The sequence below is a fragment of the Amphiprion ocellaris genome, chromosome 15 (genome assembly GCF_022539595.1).
Source record: "Amphiprion ocellaris isolate individual 3 ecotype Okinawa chromosome 15, ASM2253959v1, whole genome shotgun sequence".
Lineage (NCBI taxonomy): Eukaryota > Metazoa > Chordata > Actinopteri > Pomacentridae > Amphiprion > Amphiprion ocellaris.
In genome coordinates this window covers 12,590,435-12,611,052 of record NC_072780.1, presented here as the reverse complement: position 1 = coordinate 12,611,052, position 20,618 = coordinate 12,590,435, and the positions used below count along the sequence as shown (strand labels likewise).

Below are 20,618 nucleotides of genomic sequence, written 5' to 3'. Positions count from 1 at the left end.
GGGCATAAAATATTGCAACTTTAAATCTATATATCATAAAATGCAGCTGATGGAAGTTCCTGTGTCAAATGTGTCAAGCTTAAATGGTGACATTTGTTCAGCAGGAGTCTGAGCCATGCTTGCATGATTTCTGCAACTTACCGGCCGCAAACTTGGAGTTCATTTTGACTCTAGCTGCAACTTTTTCCTGTTCCCTGAATCAGAGATTGCTTGTAACCCCTGCAAGGAAAAACACCAGCTACGTTGGAGCTTATGTCTCGTCCCCACAGGCCTCCTTTAGCTAATTTGTAAACATCCTCCAGGGAGAGCTCCCCGGATAACAATAAGATCACATCAGTTTAATGGCAATAACCAAACTGACCTCCACAGATGTCTCCTCCAGTGATCAATGAGAGTGTGACACCTTTATTTACTCACCATTGCATTGCAGAAACTGCTACAATTTTCTGAGCAACGGCACCCCGTTGTACAGGTTTTATTGCAGTCATTACATTATGTTAATGCCTAGGTGATAATGAAATGGAACACTCTCCAGTCTCTTCAGATAAGCTCCCCCCTAAATGATTAACTCTGTATGATGCTGTGTTTTATAGTGGGGCAATTACACTGAAAATGGAGAGAAGCTTCATCACGAGTCACACAACACATTGGTTTTGTGTCAGTGAATGTTGCACTGACCTTGATTTGTGAAAGCGTCACAGTGAGTCAACAGTCAAAAGAGCATGTTGTTTGTCCTGCACAGTCACATAAACACTGCAGCCAAGGGAGTGTGGACACTCTATACAACCTGGAAACACCTTCCTCTCTGTGTGCTTTTAATGCTGCAAAGTGTGTGAAGTTCCAGTAACTGTGAACTTACTCATTTTATTTGGCATTTACTCTTGAGGATGCCATCTTGGCATTTATCCCTGAGCCATGCATCACAATACTTTGCCCTTGAATTCTCCAGTAAAATCCATGACTTTATTGAATTTTAGAAAGGCAGTGTATTGGCCTGTTTGCTTAGGCATATCCCTTAAGGGACTGTCTCAATGTTTAATTGCAAAATGCCCTCCAGAGCCCCTTTCTTGAGTTTTTTCACTTTAATTTATTAACTGTCCATACATCAAGCATGCATTGTTTTTTTAAGCCATGCAAGAAAACCACATCAGCTATTCTCAGCTGACATATCTCACCTTGTGATGTGAAAGAAACCAGTCTAAAGTGTGAAACATTTCTCACTAGGTTTATAAACTCACAGATTACTTTGAAAATTATTAATTGATAATCTACTGATTGTTAATAAGCAGTCTTAATGTGCAGATACAAATGTTAATAAAGTTATTCAGGTCTGCAGTAACAGGTTGTTGTAACAGGATGGAGTCTGAGAGAGTTTTTGCAAGCAGGGAACCTAAAAGTTCTTCCTTTTTATAAGCAGTGATCAAGCATTAATGGGTCATTTATTAACCTGATAAGCATATGCTTTATTTAAATTTAAAAAAAAAAAAAAAAAAAAAAAAAACTTCGTTCTCGCAGGGACGGAAAGCAAAACCAACCCACCCACTCGTCCATCCATCCATGCTGGTGGCAGATGATGACTTTATTAGCCTGCTGCTGCGCTCACAATGAAACCCAGTGAAGAGGTGTAAAAGCGAAACAGTCGGAGGAAGGCGATAGCAAGAGCTGGCCGGAATTGAAATGGTTTAATTCAGTGACACGTGATTAGGATTTACATTTAACCCACAGCAGCAGCGGAGGAGGAGGAGGAGCAGACGACAATGTGAAATTTCCTGAACGCAAGCGCACATCAGCTGTAGCGGAGATGTGAGGAGTGTTGGCGGGGAAGGTCTGGAAGGTGTGTCGGTCACTGCTGTCTCCCCCCTTCTGTCACCTCCCCCTCAGTGAGTGTGAGAAAGACGGAGGGCTGAGAGAGAGAGAGAAGTTTGGTCTCCGCTCTTGGCGCACGTTCGCCGATCGTTCACTCCACACGATGGCACGTCGGTGTCAGCGCTGCCGCTTCTCGGAGCTCCGCTGCTTTCATGACAACTGACAGATCCAAACAACAACAACAAAAAAAGAAAGTGTCACCATGGCTGAATTTGGAGAGAACAAGAGCGCCGTAGGTCCACCGGTTGCTGGCTGGAAAGCTGCGTCAGGAGGAGCAGGGATGAGCCTGGAGACGCACCGAGGAGAGCATGTCTCCAACGGAAACTGCAGCTTGCCAGACGCCGTCAAGAGGCTCCAGAACGAGTCCAGCTGCGAGTCTCCAACGTGGGAGAGCACAGGTTCAGACGCCAAAACGATCCCCCGACGCAGCAGTCTGATCAAGGTAGGCCATTGTTTCCATCAGGTCAAAAAAAAGAGCTCATCTGGCTTTTGTAATTTGAAAACATGTAACCTGTAACAACTCCAGAATAGACCCTGCAATCCTACCACGTGATGAAAAAAATGACATGAAGTTAAATGTAATCTGCTGAAGGCAAGGAAAGAAAGAAATCACCACCATACAATACAATAAAGTCAGTAGAAAACCACTACCCTGTCATGCATATAGATGTGGGGACTTATCACAGAGAGCTCTCCTCCAATACTGCTGGATAGAACCAACCTGCAACCTGAAGATAAACTGTTAGTACACTGTGGCACTGCCTTCTGTCAACTTCGCCTCCATCTGTGTCTAAGTGCCAATGTTCATCTCACCTCATGTGTCAGTTCTGTTGAGGAAGTCCTGAGTGGCAGCATTTTGTGCCTTAAGATGCACATCCTGTGACTCATTGGAGATGACAGTAAGCGCTGTCTTGCACCCCCATCACTTCAAATCAGTAGACACCGACATGGTTTTAGATTTCTTTTTAGTGTGTCGTCCAGGGTGGGTTGGATGCTGCTGTGGTTGTAGCCAGACGACAGCAGGCAATGTCCCCCATTAGCACTCCATCAGCCAGAGTGAGAAGGTGGAGGAACTAATAAGTGAAACCACCTGAATGAGAAATTGCATTTACTCCGCCCTCTGTGTCACAGCTGAATACCCCCTGTCCAATTAACCCTACTGCTTACACTCATCTGAATTCACATGTTGAATCCACACAGATATCTCACTTAGGCACAAATCATGCCGCCTGCAACGGATCTTAAAATACTGCCATATCAATCAGGCCTAATCAATAACTCTTCCCCCTGACTTTGTCCTTTTATGGTTTCGGCCTCTGCACATATGTGGGAGGTCTTATATTGATCCCTTGTTGCTGCTTGTCTCCAGAGCTACGGCCTGCAAAGACATGATTATTTGAACATACCATCGTTTGTGTAAGATTGGCTCCAATTCAGCAAGACAGGAAGTCGACCGGTTGGCCAATTTCCTCGCACAGTTCATGTTGCAATATTGCTATTAACTCACAAGCAGTTGGTGATGACAAGTCACTTTCTCTGCAGCGTTCTCTTTCACTGGAACACACACACAAACAGACAAATGTTTCTCACCTCCTTGCCCACACACAGGCCTCTTTCTTCTGTTATTTCCCACAGTGCAGCCAGCTTGACACAGAGGATTTAATAGCTGACTGCTTGCAAGAAGTTCTGGCGTTTCATTCTGGGTCAGAAATAAGGCCTCTTGAGGGCCGTGCCTGATTATATGCAGTGCCATGTTTGATGTGTGATGTTTAATGACTCTCTAACGCCAGCTTTTACTTTTAAAGGGTGGTGATGCAGGATTGTGTGGGAAAAACACACGGTACGCTTGACATGCTTCCTTTGTGCTGAAGTGGAAATTAGCACGCCTTGGTGATGTGATGCTTTGTTTGGTTATTGTTCAGTGGACACATTTAACCAAGAACGCTCGCTGTCCAATGAACAGTGCAGCACAGCAGCGCGCATATGTTTGTGCTTTCACCATAAACGTGCTTGTGTTTTGAATCATAAGCTCCTGAGGATTTCGATGGTTGGAGCTCAGCCTAAGAACCAAGGAGTTATGAATCACTCTGTCAACATAACAGAGTGGGGCTTTTCTTCTGTTTGCTAGACTACCCCTATGGCTAAACTCAGGATTCCACACAATAGGAGTCTTGGTGGTATGTCGGTAGATAAACAGGAAACATGACATTCCAGACCGGTTTTAACAGGAGTCAGGGATTTATGTCCAGTGTATATGTGTATGTGTGTGTTTCTGTTCTTTCAATAATTGTATTTCTTCAGTATGTACTTCATGCTGTCATCTCATTTATTCTGTCTCACTCTCGTGTGCATGAGGGAGATGCAGAAGCCGGTGGCCACTGAGTTTATGTCTGTTTCAAGTTCATCTTGATGTAGATAGCAATCGGGTGCTTTCTTTCTCTCGAAGATAGAAATACACACACACACACACACACACACACACACACACACACACACACACACACACACACACACACACACACACACACACACACACACACACACACACACACACACACACACACACACACACACACACTTGCACAGACCTGCCTTCTAGTAAAGCACAGCTAGGTACAACAAATACCTGCCTTCCAGTGATCTCATTACTCAAGCCAACACACATTATAAGACACTTTAAAAAAATGTTGCTGCATGTTTACAGTGCTTATAGAAAGTATTCACACCTCCAGGAAGTTTTCCCCTTTAATTACTTTTTAAATATTAAATTGTGGCCAAAATAATGTGAAACGGATTTCTACAAAGTAATGCCAATTATTTAAAGATATAAAACTTAAATTAAGTGTTCATCCCCTTCTCAAAGCACTATTTAGCAGATGCACCTTTGGCCATGATTACAGCATTGAACTTCTGTGGATAGGTCTCATTCAGGCTTGCACATCTGGACACTCTTCTCTTCCAGTCTTCTTTGCAAAGCTGCTCAAGCTCTGTCAGGTTGTGCATGAGTGAACCACCCTTTTTCATGTTCAGTCACAAATATTCAATTAGATTGAGGTTTGGGCTCTGACTCAGCCACTCCAGAACATTCACCTTGATGTTAAAATGTTACTGTTTAGCTTTGGCTGTATGCATCACATCATTTTCCAGAATTTAACTTTGCTGCATTTATTTTACCCTCTACTTTAACAAGCACTATGCCTCACAGTGGGGATGCTGTGTTTGTGATGATGTGCAGTATTTGGTGTCATAGTCTGATGGCCAGTAATCTCAAGTCTGGTCCTATCAGACCAGAACTCCTTCTTATAGTTGACTTCAGAGTCTTCAGCCTGAAATCGGTGAACTCAAGTCAAGATTTATTGTAAGCTTTTTCAACAGAGGCTTTCTCTTTGCCTCTCTCACTTAAAGTTTTGACTGTGAAGAACCCAGGCAACAGTAGCTGTGTGCATAGTGTCTCCAATCTCAGCCGCTGAAGCTTCTAACTTCTTCAGAGGAGTCATAGCTGTCTTGGTGGCCACTTTCTTGCATGGTCACTCAGTTTTTGAGGATGGGCTGCTTTAGGCAGATTTATGTATGTGCCATATTCCCTCCGTAACTAATAGTTATTGACTTGGAAATTTTCCTGTACCCATCCACTGACTTATGCTTTTCGATAACCTTGTCATGGAGTTGCTTGGAGTGTTCTTTTGTCTTCATGGTGTTGTTGTAGCTCGTACTAGTGATTCACTGGTAATAGGGCATTACAGATACAGGCGTCTTTATTCTATTTACCAAGAAGAATGCATTACTACAAAAGCTCCTTGGTTTGATAATTTCCAGTTCATGCAGGAGCTTATCAAAATACTTTGAGTTGCTTGACATTTTGGAATTTACACCTTTTCTTGTTTATAGTTAGATGAGGAAGTCATTGCTACTCACATGTCTGTCCATTATTATGGTTTTCGATCCCAGATCTACAGATGAGTGACAAACTAAAATGCATGACCGCTCCAGTGAGAGGATTAAGTCGGTTTGCTATGCTGTGGGAGGCATCTTGCTGTCATTTTTTTTAGGTTTATTTGTCTATTGAGAGGGCTGCACAGTGGTGTAGTGGTTAGCACTTTCGCCTTGCAGCAAGAAGGTCCCTGGTTCGCGTCCCGGCTTTCCCGGGATCTTTCTGCATGGAGTTTGCATGTTCTCCCTGTGCATGCGTGGGTTTTCTCCGGGTACTCCGGCTTCCTCCCACAGTCCAAAAATATGCTGAGGTTAATTGATTATTCTAAATTGCCCGTAGGTGTGAATGTGAGAGTGCTTGTTCGTCTTTGTATGTGGCCCTGCGACAGACTGGCGACCTGTCTAGGGTGTCCCCTGCCTTCACCCGAGTCAGCTGGGATAGACTCCAGCCCCCCCGCGACCCTAGTGAGGATTAAGCGGTGTATAGATAATGGATGGATGGATGTCTATTGAGACAAGGGGAGAGTCAATGCAAATAATCACAAAGTTGTTCTGAAGCCTTCTGACCTTTACCATATGATGAAACATTTCTTTTCGGATAAGAGTGGGCTTTTCCAGGATGACAGTGCACCGATACATGGGGTCATTAACCTGCAGATTGGAAGATTGGAGGGTGAGATCTTCTACTCCAACTTTCCAACACAATCAATTCGCAGTCTCAAAATCTCAAGCAGTTCCTTCATGCAATTCTGTATAGCTATTTGTGCTTTGTACCCTCATCAATATGCGTATGTGTTCTTTCAGACAGCGGGAGCAACATTAGCCAGAGGCGTTAGCACACAGCTGGGGAGGATAGCTGTTGGAGTCAGAGCAACCCTGAGCATCTCCTTTAGATCAAATCACATCTTTAGTCTGCTTTATACCACTTCAGATTGCGTAAGCATGGCCCTGCATGGCACAAGAAGCGGTTCAACCTTCTCGCTGATTGTAATGGATCCACAGTAAATACTGCTACTCGCAGCTCCAAGCTGAGCTGGTGATTGAATTGCTGCACATATACACCACACTCATAACATATATACACCCTTGCATGTGCACTGAGATGCAAGTATGGATGTCTGATTTCGTGACAAGTTAGTGAGCCTCCACAAAGTCGTCACTGAGGCATGTGGAAACCCCGCTCGGCAGTTTGAATGCTACATTGATGTCTGCAGTTGACATCCAACTCAAGTCTTCAACTGCCTGTTCTTGCTTTTAGTGGCACCGCTGTCTTCGGTAAATGCAGCTGTGACGTTTGTCAGCTGAACTTGTGGTTAGCTCTCTGACAAGATGACCTTTTCAAGTCAACCTTTTACTTGTTTCATTCGGTGTGGCGGGTGTGTTTGATTGTGTGCATGTTTGTGTGTATGTGTGCTTGCGTGCACATGGGACTTCAAAGGTTTGAAGCGTAAAAGAGCATCTGCTGCTCTACTTGCCACGAGGGCAGGGGTTTATGGGTAGAGTGAACAGTTGACTTACTGTGAATGCTCACCACATTTTTTTGTTGAACATTATTCCCACACATTGAGCTACTGACAGAATGACTTGACCACATAGCACTTCATCTGCTCTATTTTTCTCTAATGTCCTTGCATGTTTAGCAGCCACACACATACTAACCGCATCAACACACATATGTAGTGTGTATTAACTCCACTGTATATGATATGCCTGCAATAATGCATGAAGAGTTGTTCTGAATAGTGCAGCAGCTAACAAATACTAGATCAAAATCTAAGCATGTCGATCTTTTTACTTGGACTAATTCATATTCAACAAACATGTCTGCATATGTTTGCTACAGTCCAACATTGACAGTGATTTGTAGTTTTGTTTATGGCTATGTCAAGGGTTTAAGTAAATGTTCATTTGGTCTACTTTTTACCTCAACCAGCTCCAGAAGGAAATATCTGTCTTAAAGACACTTCAAAAGTACACAATGAACATGAAAATAGGATTTTTCTGTGAGCTGAGCAAAGAAGTTAGCCATCCCTTGAGTCAGTTGGGGGCTGAATGAGTAGGAGGAAGGCCAATTGAAAAAGAATAGCTCAGTGCAGCTCATTATAACAGGTATACAAAAGGAACTAGTACTGGTTCATTTTTGTGACTTTGAACTGAAAATTGTGATCTATGAACATTAATTAACTTATTTTAATTTGTGTTAAGTGAATTCTGAGCTCCTAGGAAGTGTTGACTTGCACTTCAATGCTTTCTGCACACAGCTCATTCTCAGAAATACAGAAGTGCATAATTTGGATGTATGAAAACAAGGAACAGCTGTCAAGTTAATCCATTTGACTGTTATTATAGTTGTTATTATTAGGATCATTACTAATTTGTGTTGATCAACTCATCCAAAAAAGTATATTATTGCAGTATTTCTTCTTTCTTTCTGCATGTAAGGCTTCCTGTTGTTCTGAACACTATTTGTGGAATTTCTATGTTCTATGTTAAATACACTCCAGGCTAAACAACAGCAAAACGTATATCTAATTTACGGCATATTAAGATTTCTGCTTGTGCCATTTGTTTATCAGGGTAACTGTATGCATATATAGTCAGCTCCATAAACAATTGGACATTGACACAACAAACAGTGCTTTTAGGCGTTCCATGTCTTCTTTTCTGTCTGTTTTAGTCACATGATACACACAGGAGTACTTGATTGCATAACCATTGTTTTTGATGACTGCAGTCATGCATCTTGGCATGCTCTCCACCAGCCTCTGACATCGTCCTGCTGTCACAGCAGCCCATTCCTGTTGCACAAATTCAAACAAATTTGCTTTGTTTTTGGGCTTGTGGTTCTCCATTTTACATTTGATTATTTTCCGCAGGTTTTCAATTGGATTTAGATCTGGTGATTGAGCAGACCAAGGCATGGTTCCAATGCTCTGGTTCTCCATTCAGGCTTTATTGGACCTTGCCTTGTGGCAAGGGGCATTGCCTTGTTGGAAAATCCGGTCATTGGAGGCAGGAAAGAGTTTTCCAGCTGATGGAAGAAGGCTGTTTCCAAGAGTAGGCCTGTGCATGACTAGGTTCATTCACCCTTCACACAATTGCACTTGCCCTGTTCCTTCCATACTGAAACAACCCCAGATGGTCACTGATCCACCCCCATGTTTTACTGTAGGGGCAGGACAGTCTAGTTTGTAGGCTTCTTCAGGCTTCCTCCTAACCAGTAAGTTCACTGGAGTGGGCATCAGTTGAAAATTTAATTAATCACCGAAGAGAACCTTAGCCCAATCATCAACAGTCCAATCCTTGTGATCCCCAGCAAAGACTTACTGGGCTTTCCTCTGCCTTTTGTTGATGAAGGGCTTCTTCTGTGCCCTGTGTGACTTCAGACCAGCTTCAAGAAGTCGGTTTCCAACTGTCTTTGCTGAACAAGTCACATTTCTCGATAGTGCCCACTCATTTTTAAGGTCCCTGAAGGTCTGACGATGATTCCTGACACAGGAATGGATGAGAGCACAGTCATCTCATGGGGTAGAAAGACGTTTCCTGCCGTGACCAGCTAGCAACTTGGTCGTACCATGTTGGGTTTGTTTTTTCTTGGTGTACTGAACGGCTGTCTTGGAAATCTTCAGTTTTTTCACTGCCTGTCTCTCACTCATGCTAATTTCCGGCAGTGCCCAGATGGGTGCCTTTGTGGCTTCACATATTTCTTTTGTTTTAGGCATTTTGTGAGAGCTGACAACTTCTGAGTTGTGCTACGGCTTCAATGTAAGCAGGAAACCACTCTAGGCCTTTGCATGTGCAGTGCTGCTTATGACAGAAATGGCCTCTTATATACCCTGAGAACACAATTAAGCTGAAGCATGTCAAATAAGACGAACTATTATGTAATCAGCTTTTTTGTCATGTTCATTGTATTTTTCAGGTAATATACCTTTAGTGCTACCAGGCATTGAAATGAACAAGAAATTGAAGAGAACAAGGGTGGTCTAGTAATTTTTTCCATGACTGTGTGTGTATATATATATATATATATATATATATATATATGTATATATATGTATATATATATACATATATATATATATATATATATATATATATATATATATATATATATATATATATATATATATATATATATATATGTATATGTGTTTGTGTGTGTGAGTGTATATGTGTATATGTATATATATATGTATGTATATATGTGTGTATATATATGTGTACATATACATATATATACACATATATATACATATACATATATGTGTGTGTGTGCATGTATAAAAATCTCCGACTGATCCAGGTGAGCTTACCTGTGCTGATCATCATCTCCTGATTCAGCTCTGACTCTTTCTCACTAATAGGACATTCTTCCATCTTCATCATCATCTTACCTTCTTTTCTGGCTGCTCCAGGCAGCAGGAGGTGGAGGAAGGTTCTGCTGGACAGGGTGAGTGGTTGTGGAGGAGACCTGCACTCAGGTGTTCTGTTGTCTGTTGTCAGGGTGTCCATCTGGCAGTCATTGATTTGTTTTACGCAGGACCAAACACTGCAAAACATTGAATCGTTTCTATCCTAACGCTATGTATGGGAAATGTATCGTAGAAAATCTGTAATGGGTAGAAGGTAAAGAACAGCATTAAGTGGGGCTGGATGGTGTTTTCTCTATGAAGTGCATTCTTTTCTGTGTGGAAACTGGACTAAGGAAGAATTATTTTGGTCTGAGTCATTTTCCGAAGAAAAACAAGCTAAAATTTTCTGGCTCCACCTTCTTAAAACTGAACATTTTCTGGTTTCTGTGCTTCTCAGTGACAGTAAAATGAGTATCATTGGGTTGTGGAGAAAACAATATATTCGAGGTTGTTACTCTGGATGTATGTTAGGCTGATCAACATTTTTCACCATTTTCTGACATTTTAAATACCAAACAACTAAATAATTAATTGAGAAAATACTTGACAGCTTAATTAACAGTAGAGATTATTATTAGTTGCAGCCTTTGTTTGCAACCTGATTAACTTGTGTTTAGGTTAGCATTCAGTGAGGAAGAATGGTGTCCTCCCTATGGAGTGGATTATTTTCTATGTGTGGAAACTGTACCAAAGAAGAATTATTTGACTTTTTTTCTCACAGACAATAATTGATTGATTACTTGTCAGCTTTGAAATTAACTGCTAATATATCCTGTTCTGACTGTTTTGATAATTGATTATTTAAGTATTTTTTCAAGAAAGAAAAGAATAATATCTTCATCTTCCTAAAGTTGATTATTTTCTGATTTATTTATTTCTTTATGGCATTAGGCTAAATATTTAGGGATTTTAAAAAAATATAGAGAGGATGTAATCTTGGGCTTTGGGAAACACTGGTTGACATTTTTCACTATTTTCTGAGATTTTATATATCAAACAACTCAGACATTAATTGTGAAACAAATCAACCAATTAATCAACAGTGAGAAATTTAGTTACAGCCTTTGCTTGAGTCACATGCGTCTACGTCAGCGCCATTAGTGAGAATTAACTGGTAATGAAGCCCAAAACATCACCATTGTTGCTATGGTTACCTGCAGTATTGCCTATAGTTTGTTTAGTGATTCAGAACGGTGGATACGTGTTTGGCTGAAACTGTGCTGCCATATATGGTTTCAGTGTCTAATGCAGGTGTTCATTAGATAAACCCAACTCATGTGAACTCAAGTGAACCCAGCAGTTTTTTTAAATGATAAATTTCTTGTAGAAAACACTTGTAGATGCATCTATTTCTTAAGACCATACTTCATCTCGCATTTCACAGTAAATCACCTCCAAACCCCTTCTGGTGGTGCTGTGCTTCATGGTGAGAGGCTCTTGGAATAAACTATGCCATTAAGCATCCATCATCTGCTGTCAACCACACAAGGCCACAGGGAAGACTGCTCATACTCTACCTCTATTCTTTATCGCCTCGCACCCAAAGACCATCTTTCTTTCTCGTTCTGTCTTAATTAGCGGATCAAAGACAGCACCCACTAATGACCTATATCGCCATTCTACTAACTCTGAGAAGCTGTAATTAGCGATATATGTTTGTTGCATCCATTGAAACATACGCTCACATACATCATGCCATGTATGCATGCAAGCTGGCTAATGAAGGCACTAGGCCATGCCGGTGGCTGCAGAAGAATACCAAGTGCAACGGCTCTGTGATTGTCCGCACTAAAGATAGATCAGGCAAACAGCATCTGTATTCATTTCTCCTCTTGCTTCCTCAACTGTAGCTCAACTTTCTTATCTGTTTTATCTGTTTCCTCTCAAGTTTAAACTTTCTGTGATGTGACTCTTGTCATCTTGTGCGTCCTTCTCTGATAACTGCATCTGTGTTCCACCACCCAGTCCTTCCATTTTCTCTCACTCTCCATCCGTCCCCACATTTGTCCATCTGTTCAATCAGTGTAGATGTCCTAATCTCATAGTCACACAATCATCCAAATTTACTCGCAGTAATCTTTTGTATAGTTCCACCAAATGAAAACTTGCAGATAAAAATGTCACTCAAAAACCCCTATTTTCTAATGGATATTTTTTTGACATTTTGTAATTTAGTTTAACTTTAATTTAAACTGCTATATTACCAATGATCAAATCACAATGTGTGGGCTGATAAAGGTGACAAAATAAATCACCAGCTCTGCACTGAAAGAAAATTCTGGGAATAATTTTAATATCTTTCAGGTTTTTTTTTGGTTTCTGTTTTGCCGTCAGCACCTTTACTACTTTGCTTCTCACCTATCCCCAGTGTTGTTTTTGCTCCTGTTTAAAGCTTTTTACAAAAAAGAAGCACTTAAAATCTACCATATGTTATGTGTTCAGTACTGAAAACAAAGTAAATGTTAAGCTGAAAAAACACTGTGGAGGATTTAGCTGATATTAAAGCCAGATATTACCATCTGGGGTTGGTGGAGGCCAAAAATAGAGCTAAAAGGAGGATGAACATTGGACTTTAAGTGCGTATAAATGTGATCCTCACCAAATTTGAGTGTTGCTCCATATGTAATGGATGTGTAAATAGTTGTTAACACTTTTACCACATCAGCTTTACCCATTTTAAATATTAAAGCGCTCTTGATCCAGTTAGAACCTTGCAGACCTCCCAGATTCTGGATTACAGGTGGTGCCAAAAGTCAAAACTAAACATGTTGAGGCTACTTTTAGTTTCCATGCTGCTCAAATGTGGTACAAACAGTCAGATGATTGCAGACTTGAGACATTGTCCATTACTTTTTAATCCAAGCTCAATATTTATCTGTGTACTGCTGGTTTTGGTTAATTTTCTCTTAAACCAATTTATTCGTTAGTTTGTATTACTGTTTTTAATGTGCCTTTTGTCTGTTGGCTTTTATTATATTTTATCATTCTTGTACTTAATGTTTGTGTATTTGCCTTTGTTGAAGGAAAACGGCAACATAAATAAAATAGCCTTACCAAAACATGAATTAATGCAAAGATATGAGGCATGTGAATCACCTCATTACATATATATTTAGCACATATATTTACAAATAATGTTTTAAGAGGCAGTTTAAAAGGTTTCAGGACCTACTGCATATCTTTATCAGGTGTTGAACTAGTGTCAAACCTATAAATAACCATTACAATGTCAGTAACTGGAGGCGATGAGGTTTTTGCACAACGTTTCTCAGTCTTTCTCTTCTCTGTCACTTCACTCTCAGTGGAACCACAGGAAACGCTCTGTGATGGCCTGACAGGCTGCTTCCTGTTTTGAAGCGCAGTGGTGGTTTTGGGGACTCATCTCCCTCTGTGTGAGAAAACAACACAGGACCTTTGTGACGGCGACGTACAGTACAGCGATTAAGTGAAAATGAAATTGGAATCTTATCAGGGAACGGAGACTGAACTCTTTTTGTTTGCCTACGTTTGCAGTCTGTTTCAACAGTGTGCGCCTTTTTTGCACAGAAAAATCAATACATTTAGGTTTGCATTTTATTCAGGTGTTTATCTACTTGCGTGGTAATGTGTGCCCTCTAGTTTTATCTTGTCAGGGTAATTTATTCAGAGTCTCCGGTGACGTCAGGCTGTGTTTGAACTCTGTCTCTCTTTCTGTCAGTAATTTATGTGGTGGGCTAACAGCGGTGAACATGCAGGACAGCTTCCACATGAGATAATTGAATCCAAACTAGTGGGCATGCCTCAGGACGAATCCAGCTTGTGGCATTTGCACAGCATATGAGCTTTACTAGCCTTTAAAGGAAAGCATCCGTTGCTTCAACGGGATTTCTGCTCTTTGCTTGTCTATTAATCAACAATGACATGTTTGCTGTTTGCCACATAGTGCAGGAATGTCAGTGGAGACCATGTTATTTATGTGGAATTTCTTAACTGGATAGTCTGTGCACAGCAATTGCTGCTGATGCAGCCACAGAGGGACTATTACCGGTAATGTCACACACACAGGAAGAGATATAGATTGAGGCCAGCATTAATCTCCTGCACCTGTCACTGCACTGCATGAAAGAAAAGGGAAAGTATGAATGATAGGGCGGTACAGTACGCTGCAGTGTAAAGGTGAATCTGTCGGTGTTTGAGCTTGCTGCGTCTCAGTCTGGGTCCCTGGAGAATTTCCTGTGAGCTTTCAAAAACATTTCAAATTTGCCAGAAACCAGAAAGAAGCTCTTTTTTCAGATTTTCTCCTTGCTGGTGAGACCAGAGTTGCATTAGAGCCTTATTTGAAATAGAGTTATATTTAAAGGTGTTGCTGCAGCACACTGAAAGCTGCAGGTTTTTAATGAGAACACAAAATCAATTAGCTCAGTTACAAGTTGTTGGTGTTTTAATGCGTTAATGTGTTGTCTGTTTTATAAAAAACCCTTTAAAGGCTAAAACTGACACTTCTTTATTTTCTCGCTCTTCCTGCTGTTGATTGAAAAGGGTCTATCACACCCTAAAGCACCAGGAGTATTTTTAGAGCACTCCCCTCATCACACTGTTTAAAAAAAACTTGTTGCAATTGGTCGGACTTCTGTGTCCTAATGAGGCGATTGATTCTGTGAGGATTTGTGATGGTTGGGTTCTCTCCCCTCCATCTGAGGGCAACATCTCCATCCTCCCCTCTTTCGCATATTCATTCATATGCTTTACATGAAACGCAGCGCGGGTCTTTTTTTTTTCTTTTTCTCTCTCTTATCCCTTTCTGTCTTTCATATCCCCCAGATTTCTTTCATATGAAGGGTTCCCTGCGCTCTTCTCTCATAAAAGACACAAGTGCTCTTGAGGTTTGTGTGAAGTCTTATTTGAATGAAATCAGAGTTATGCTGATGACTAGAGATTAATCAAACACTGTAAAACATGTATAAACATGAAAATGTTAATTAACTCACTGGTGATGCATTAGACTTTTGAAATACCCCCAAAACAATATGGTGCGGTGAAGAGCTTTGTGTGTGTGTTTGCCACAAATCAACAGGATGCTGGGTATGATTTTTTTTTCCACTAGTTTTTCTTAAATTTGTTCTGATTTATTCTAAACAACTTTCAGAGATAAATCAGAATCTTTCAGCTGGCTGTACATTGCACTTGTATTACATATTTATTTAAATTTGATTTTTTTTTGACAGAAAATTGAAAAGCTAAAGTGATGGGCTGGTTAACTACTAATTAGTCAGTGGGTATCAAGTATAATAATTCATCATTTTGTCTTCTTGCAAGCACCATTTGCTGCTTTTTCCAGCTTCTCAAATGTGATGATTTGCTGCTTTGTTTTGATATACGTTGGTATAAATTATTATAATATGTTCAGGCTTTGAATTATTAGTGAGACTAAACAATTTGAAGTTGCCAGTTTAGGTTTTGAGAAGTTGTTATCAGTAGAGCCTGACCAATAAATCAGCTGACATTGAACTTTCACAGATCTATCAGTATTGGTATATACTGTATATATGTTGTCCATTATGTGCCGATATTAAACCTTTTCTTTTTTGTTTTTGTACGAAGCGTAGTATAGAAAACAGATGCTTGAGGCCGTTTAGAATTGGTGTCACCAACACTCTCAGCACTGTCTGCAGCACATGTAGCAGAGCATGTATCACAGACGGTGGTGAGGAGTCAAGTATTGACTCAGTGTGTGAAATACATGGCTGGAAAGTTAATAACAATGGCGCCATCATTTACATTTACCATTCTTAAAATTGATGTTATCATTCCTCTCAAAATCCAGTATCAGTCAGGCTGTAGTTATTAGGGGGTATGACAAAATATTGATAGGGCAATTTATTATATCACTTCCTATTGTGTTACATTATTGATGCACTGGTGCCAGATATTATTAATGTTTCAATTAAAACATGCAGGCAGTACTTCATGACTTCTCGTGGTGGCGCTTATCAAATAAATGAGGGTAAAGTGAATGAAGTGAAAGAAGAAGAAGAGACTCACAGGGGGAATAAGGAGGGCAGCAGAGGAGAGCTAATCAGGGAGCCAATAAATTGTATTCACACATTATTAAACATGAATAATAATCATAATGCACACACTCAGAGGAGAATGCAGTGAAAAATTACATTATCCCTGTTTTTTTTCCTAGAGTTACGCTTATATGGTAATATGTTGTAGATGATTGTCAGATTTCACAGAAACACTGTGTCATGCTGCCATTGTTTAACAATTAGGTATGACTAATCAATCAGTGAACTGAAAAAACAAATGACACAATATTCTAAGATGAGAATAATTATTTAATTTAATAGTTGCAGCTCTAAAATGTTGTATCTGTGACTGTTACATTGCATCTCCATGCTTGTAATATACACCAGTATGTGGGTGTTTGCGTCGTCTGTCTCTCCACTTGGGATTGAATCAACTATAATTGTGTTATCCTGCTTATCCTACCTCAGATTAGCTCCAATGAAGTCTTTGATTTGATTTTATCAGGACAAATATATCCATAATTGAATAACTTTGCCCACATATATGCTCTTATCTGTTAGTACAGGGTTCTCTGTGGGGGTGACATCTGATTGGTCAATAAATCAGATGGATGAGGCACGATGGTGAGCTCAGATAAACTGATTGGGTTTGCCAGAGTCTTTGTGGAGGAGCAGAATTAGAATGCTGCTGCCTGCTGCCTCTGTCTGCTCAGGTATGATTAATGGTGTAATGGTGAAGGGCAAGGGCGAGCAAAGGCTTTTAGCATGCTATCAGGAAAAACAATAACAGATTGGAAGAGGAGGCTCTACATGGTAGACCAAATAATCTGTGTTTATGTATGGTTACATAAGCTGATGTGGCTTTTAATCCTCTGAGATCCATTCTGAACTGGAAAAACATTTGTCATGCTGAAGCAAAGAATGTTCTCCAGAGGGATGGCTATCTGCCCATTGCTGCTTCTGTCTTTCAGCTCATTTTTTCTCTTCTTATTACACCCCCTCCTCCTCTCTTTATCTGTCCCGTCATTTCGTCCGTCCCTCCCTCCTTTTCAGGACGGATCACGTGCTGGTCGGGAGAGGAAGAAGACGGTGTCCTTCAGCAGCAGTCTGTCAGAGAAGAAGATCAGCAGTGCTGCCGACTGTATCCACTCCATGGTGGGTCAGCTACAGTGTGATCCTTTACATAAAATATAGGCTTTACTTTCCTGTACGTGAAATATTTAACATACTGCACATACATCAAGGGCTTCTGGTAGATGAAAGGCCTGTCAAACATTCAACAGAACTTTCTCTGAAGTAAAGTGAGGAGGTTTACACTGAGAGTCAGCGGATGACAGCTTCATCCACGTCTTGTTTCCAGGTTGAGGGGAGTGAGCTGAAGAAGATCCGACCCAACTCCCGTGTTTACCAGCGTTACTATCTTCTGGATGCAGGTCTGCAGGCTCTCTGCTGGGAGCCATCCAAGAAGGAGTCAGACAAAGCTCGCATCTCTCTCGCCTCTATACGTGAGGTCAGTGTCCAGACAAAAAAAGCTTTCTAAATCTACCCTCCCTGGTTTTTGCTCTGTGAATGACCCCACTGAGTCTTTTAGACCACAGTGATGGAAATTTTTACAGCCCTGAATCGTATAAAAGACAACATTTGATCTCTTTTTATTGTATCTGACATGCTTTCTTTTCTTTTTTTTGTGCAACTCTTGTAATTAAATTGTAGGTACGGACAGGTCGTAACACAGAAACCTTCCGCACCAGTGGAGTTTATGAACAAATATCAGAGGACTGTGCATTCTCCATCATCTATGGAGACATATATGAGAGCCTGGACCTGGTGGCGAACTCTGCTGAAGTGGCCAACATTTGGGTTACTGGCCTGAGGTACAATAACGCAAGAACTAGAAGTGGTCTTATGCTGTATACTCTGTAAAATATATATAATATGTTCCAGAAACACATTACACTCAGTTTTAGGTGAAAAATCTTCTAATCTTGTTTTTTTATTTACACTTTATCAGTAACACACCATAGCAGAAATACAAGTACAACAAGATAAGAGGCCAATATTCAGGGATTATCTCCTTTGTTACATAAAGCATTGTAGGTCAAGCTATTCTATTGTTGTTTGGGCAATTTAGTAGAAAGAACTAGTTCAAACATAAATTGAAATTTTGTCATTTTTTTACATCACCATGTAATTCAAAAGTTTGGAAATGCAAATAATCAGAGATATTACAGGTTGGCTTGAAGGATGATTGATTCTGAAATGCATCACTTTACAGTAATTGCACTACTTCTAGTTTGAACACTAGGGTTTTGCTCTTTTTTTTCTTAAACATTTCCAGTGCTTCGTATGTCCACCTTTATTCCTGATGACAGGCAGCCATTCTTGTTTTTTTTCAGCTACTCTCTGCTGGAGAGTCCTGTTGCTCAACCTTTCTAACTACTCCAGAGGTATTCTATTGAATTCAAGTCAGGCGACACACTGTACATCATAGTTTTCACTTTTTTTCTTCTTTGGAAACTCTTGTGTAATTCTGGCTGTGTGCTTTGGATTGTTATCATGCTGGAGTCTCCTCTTCTTCGTCTTCCTCTTCTGCCAAGCTTCTCTAGACTAGGAGTCCTTTTGTCAGCCAGTATTTTTGGTGCATCCATGTCCACTTTTTTTTTCTTGGATATTATGTAGACATATATACAGATTAACTCTAATTTCTATTGAAGAACTAACCCCTGTGCCAACTCTGAAGGATGTGCCAATCTGTTTTTCAGAGCCAGATTGTGCAAGTAGCACCCTGTCCGTGGCATTGTTTTAGAAGGCCTGCTGCTGAGACTCTGATTGATTAGTGGTACTATGCTTTATTCTATATCTCCTGATCTCTTCTGGGATTCTGTTCTGGCCGACTTTTAGTTGGCCACTAATCTTTCTATATCCTTTTCCATCTTTGTTAAGTCACACAATCTCATTTTTCATGCACTCTGGCAATTCTTGCCCATGTGGAGCCATGATGCAAACATGCAAATAGATAGATCAATAGTTCTAAAAACTGAGAAAGTTAGAGTGTTTGCAGCTCATTTTATGCCACGTTTGAGCAATTAGGATAACTTTAAATCACAGGTGTACTGAATGTTTTTTCAGTGATCTCAGATTTTGCAACTTGCGTGTCAGGGAGAGAGAAGGAGAATTCACAGAGCTGCACATTCTTGCAGAAGCAATGGTGTAGAGTTACATATTAGCCATGTTAAATTTGAAATGGATTATTTTATGTAACTTTGACTTCAGCGAATAGAGAGGATCTTTCATGTCTGCCCTTGTTGCAACAACATACGTGTTGAGGAATCGGTTCCTAAATGTTTCAAATTGCTGACATATACTGTATTTCATCAATATTTTAGTCAGGTAAGTTTTATTTATGAGGACACAGAGTCTTCACTGGTGTTCTCACTGACGTCAAGGTGAACAAGTAATGACAGAAATTAAATTTGTGCTTGAAGTAAGATTCGGTCATGCAAGGAAGGTTAAGCGACTCCAGCTAATCTGTGAAGGTCTTTGATGCCAGTCCAAAAATATATCTTGTCCCCTATGCTTTGCTTTTCCCCTGCTATTGATTGTACTGAGACGAACAGTGAGATTTTGTTGGGTTGATTTCTTTGTATAGTCCTTCAAGTCGCCTTTGTTATGAAGCGCTGTGCCAGTAAACGTGGTTTGACTTCAAACTGGTTCTCCTGCTGCAGTTATTGTACTTTAAATTTTAGGCACTGTGCAAGATGGCTGAAATGAAAATAGAAGTGTCTGTGATGCAGTTTTACAACAAAAATGTTCTGTCCTATTCCATCGGCCTTGTCCATTCGTCTCTCATCTGTCTCCAGGTATCTGATGCAGTATGGGAAACATGCCCTTGACATGCTCGCCAGCAGTCAGGACAGCCTTCGTCTTGGCTGGCTGGAGCAGTTGTTTTCCTCTGCTGCTGATTCCGACAGACAGGACGACATCAAGGAAGGGATTCGCTTGCAGTCAGCTATAAAGTTGATACAAAGTGTGAACCCAGGGGTGAGCAGTGGCAAAGTGGAGCACAGGTTTAAAGAGCTTCAAAGAGTCAGGGAGAGGATGTGTGGGCTCACAATAGATAACGGATCTGGATTTAAAGACCACAGTGAAAACAAAAAGCTCACAGGAAGAAACAACAGAGTCACCAAGCAGGAGTTCATCGAGGCCTTTCACGACTTTTGCACACGTCCAGAGATCTACTTTCTGTTGGTGCAGTTCTCGAGCAACAAGGAGTTCCTGGACACCAAAGACCTGATGAGGTTCATCGAGGCTGAGCAGGGCATGACTCAAGTGGGTAACACACTAATTCACACAATCAAGTCAAGTGTTTCCATTGTAGATAATCTCCATCTCATCT

At 40.6% G+C, this 20,618-nt stretch overlaps 1 protein-coding gene across 1 annotated transcript in view; it reads left to right on the top strand.

The window, feature by feature from the left end:
* The first annotated feature begins 1,612 nt into the window (after nucleotides 1–1,612).
* The window catches only part of LOC111579715 (inactive phospholipase C-like protein 2), a 34,648-nt gene continuing 15,642 nt past the window's right edge, over nucleotides 1,613–20,618 (top strand). The window contains exons 1-5 of the mRNA XM_023287103.3: nucleotides 1,613–2,308; nucleotides 17,276–17,377; nucleotides 17,583–17,732; nucleotides 17,936–18,096; nucleotides 20,083–20,551. Coding sequence (XP_023142871.2) covers nucleotides 2,069–2,308; nucleotides 17,276–17,377; nucleotides 17,583–17,732; nucleotides 17,936–18,096; nucleotides 20,083–20,551 — 1,122 coding nt within the window. The 5' untranslated portion in view covers nucleotides 1,613–2,068. The remainder of the gene's footprint in view (nucleotides 2,309–17,275; nucleotides 17,378–17,582; nucleotides 17,733–17,935; nucleotides 18,097–20,082; nucleotides 20,552–20,618) is intronic.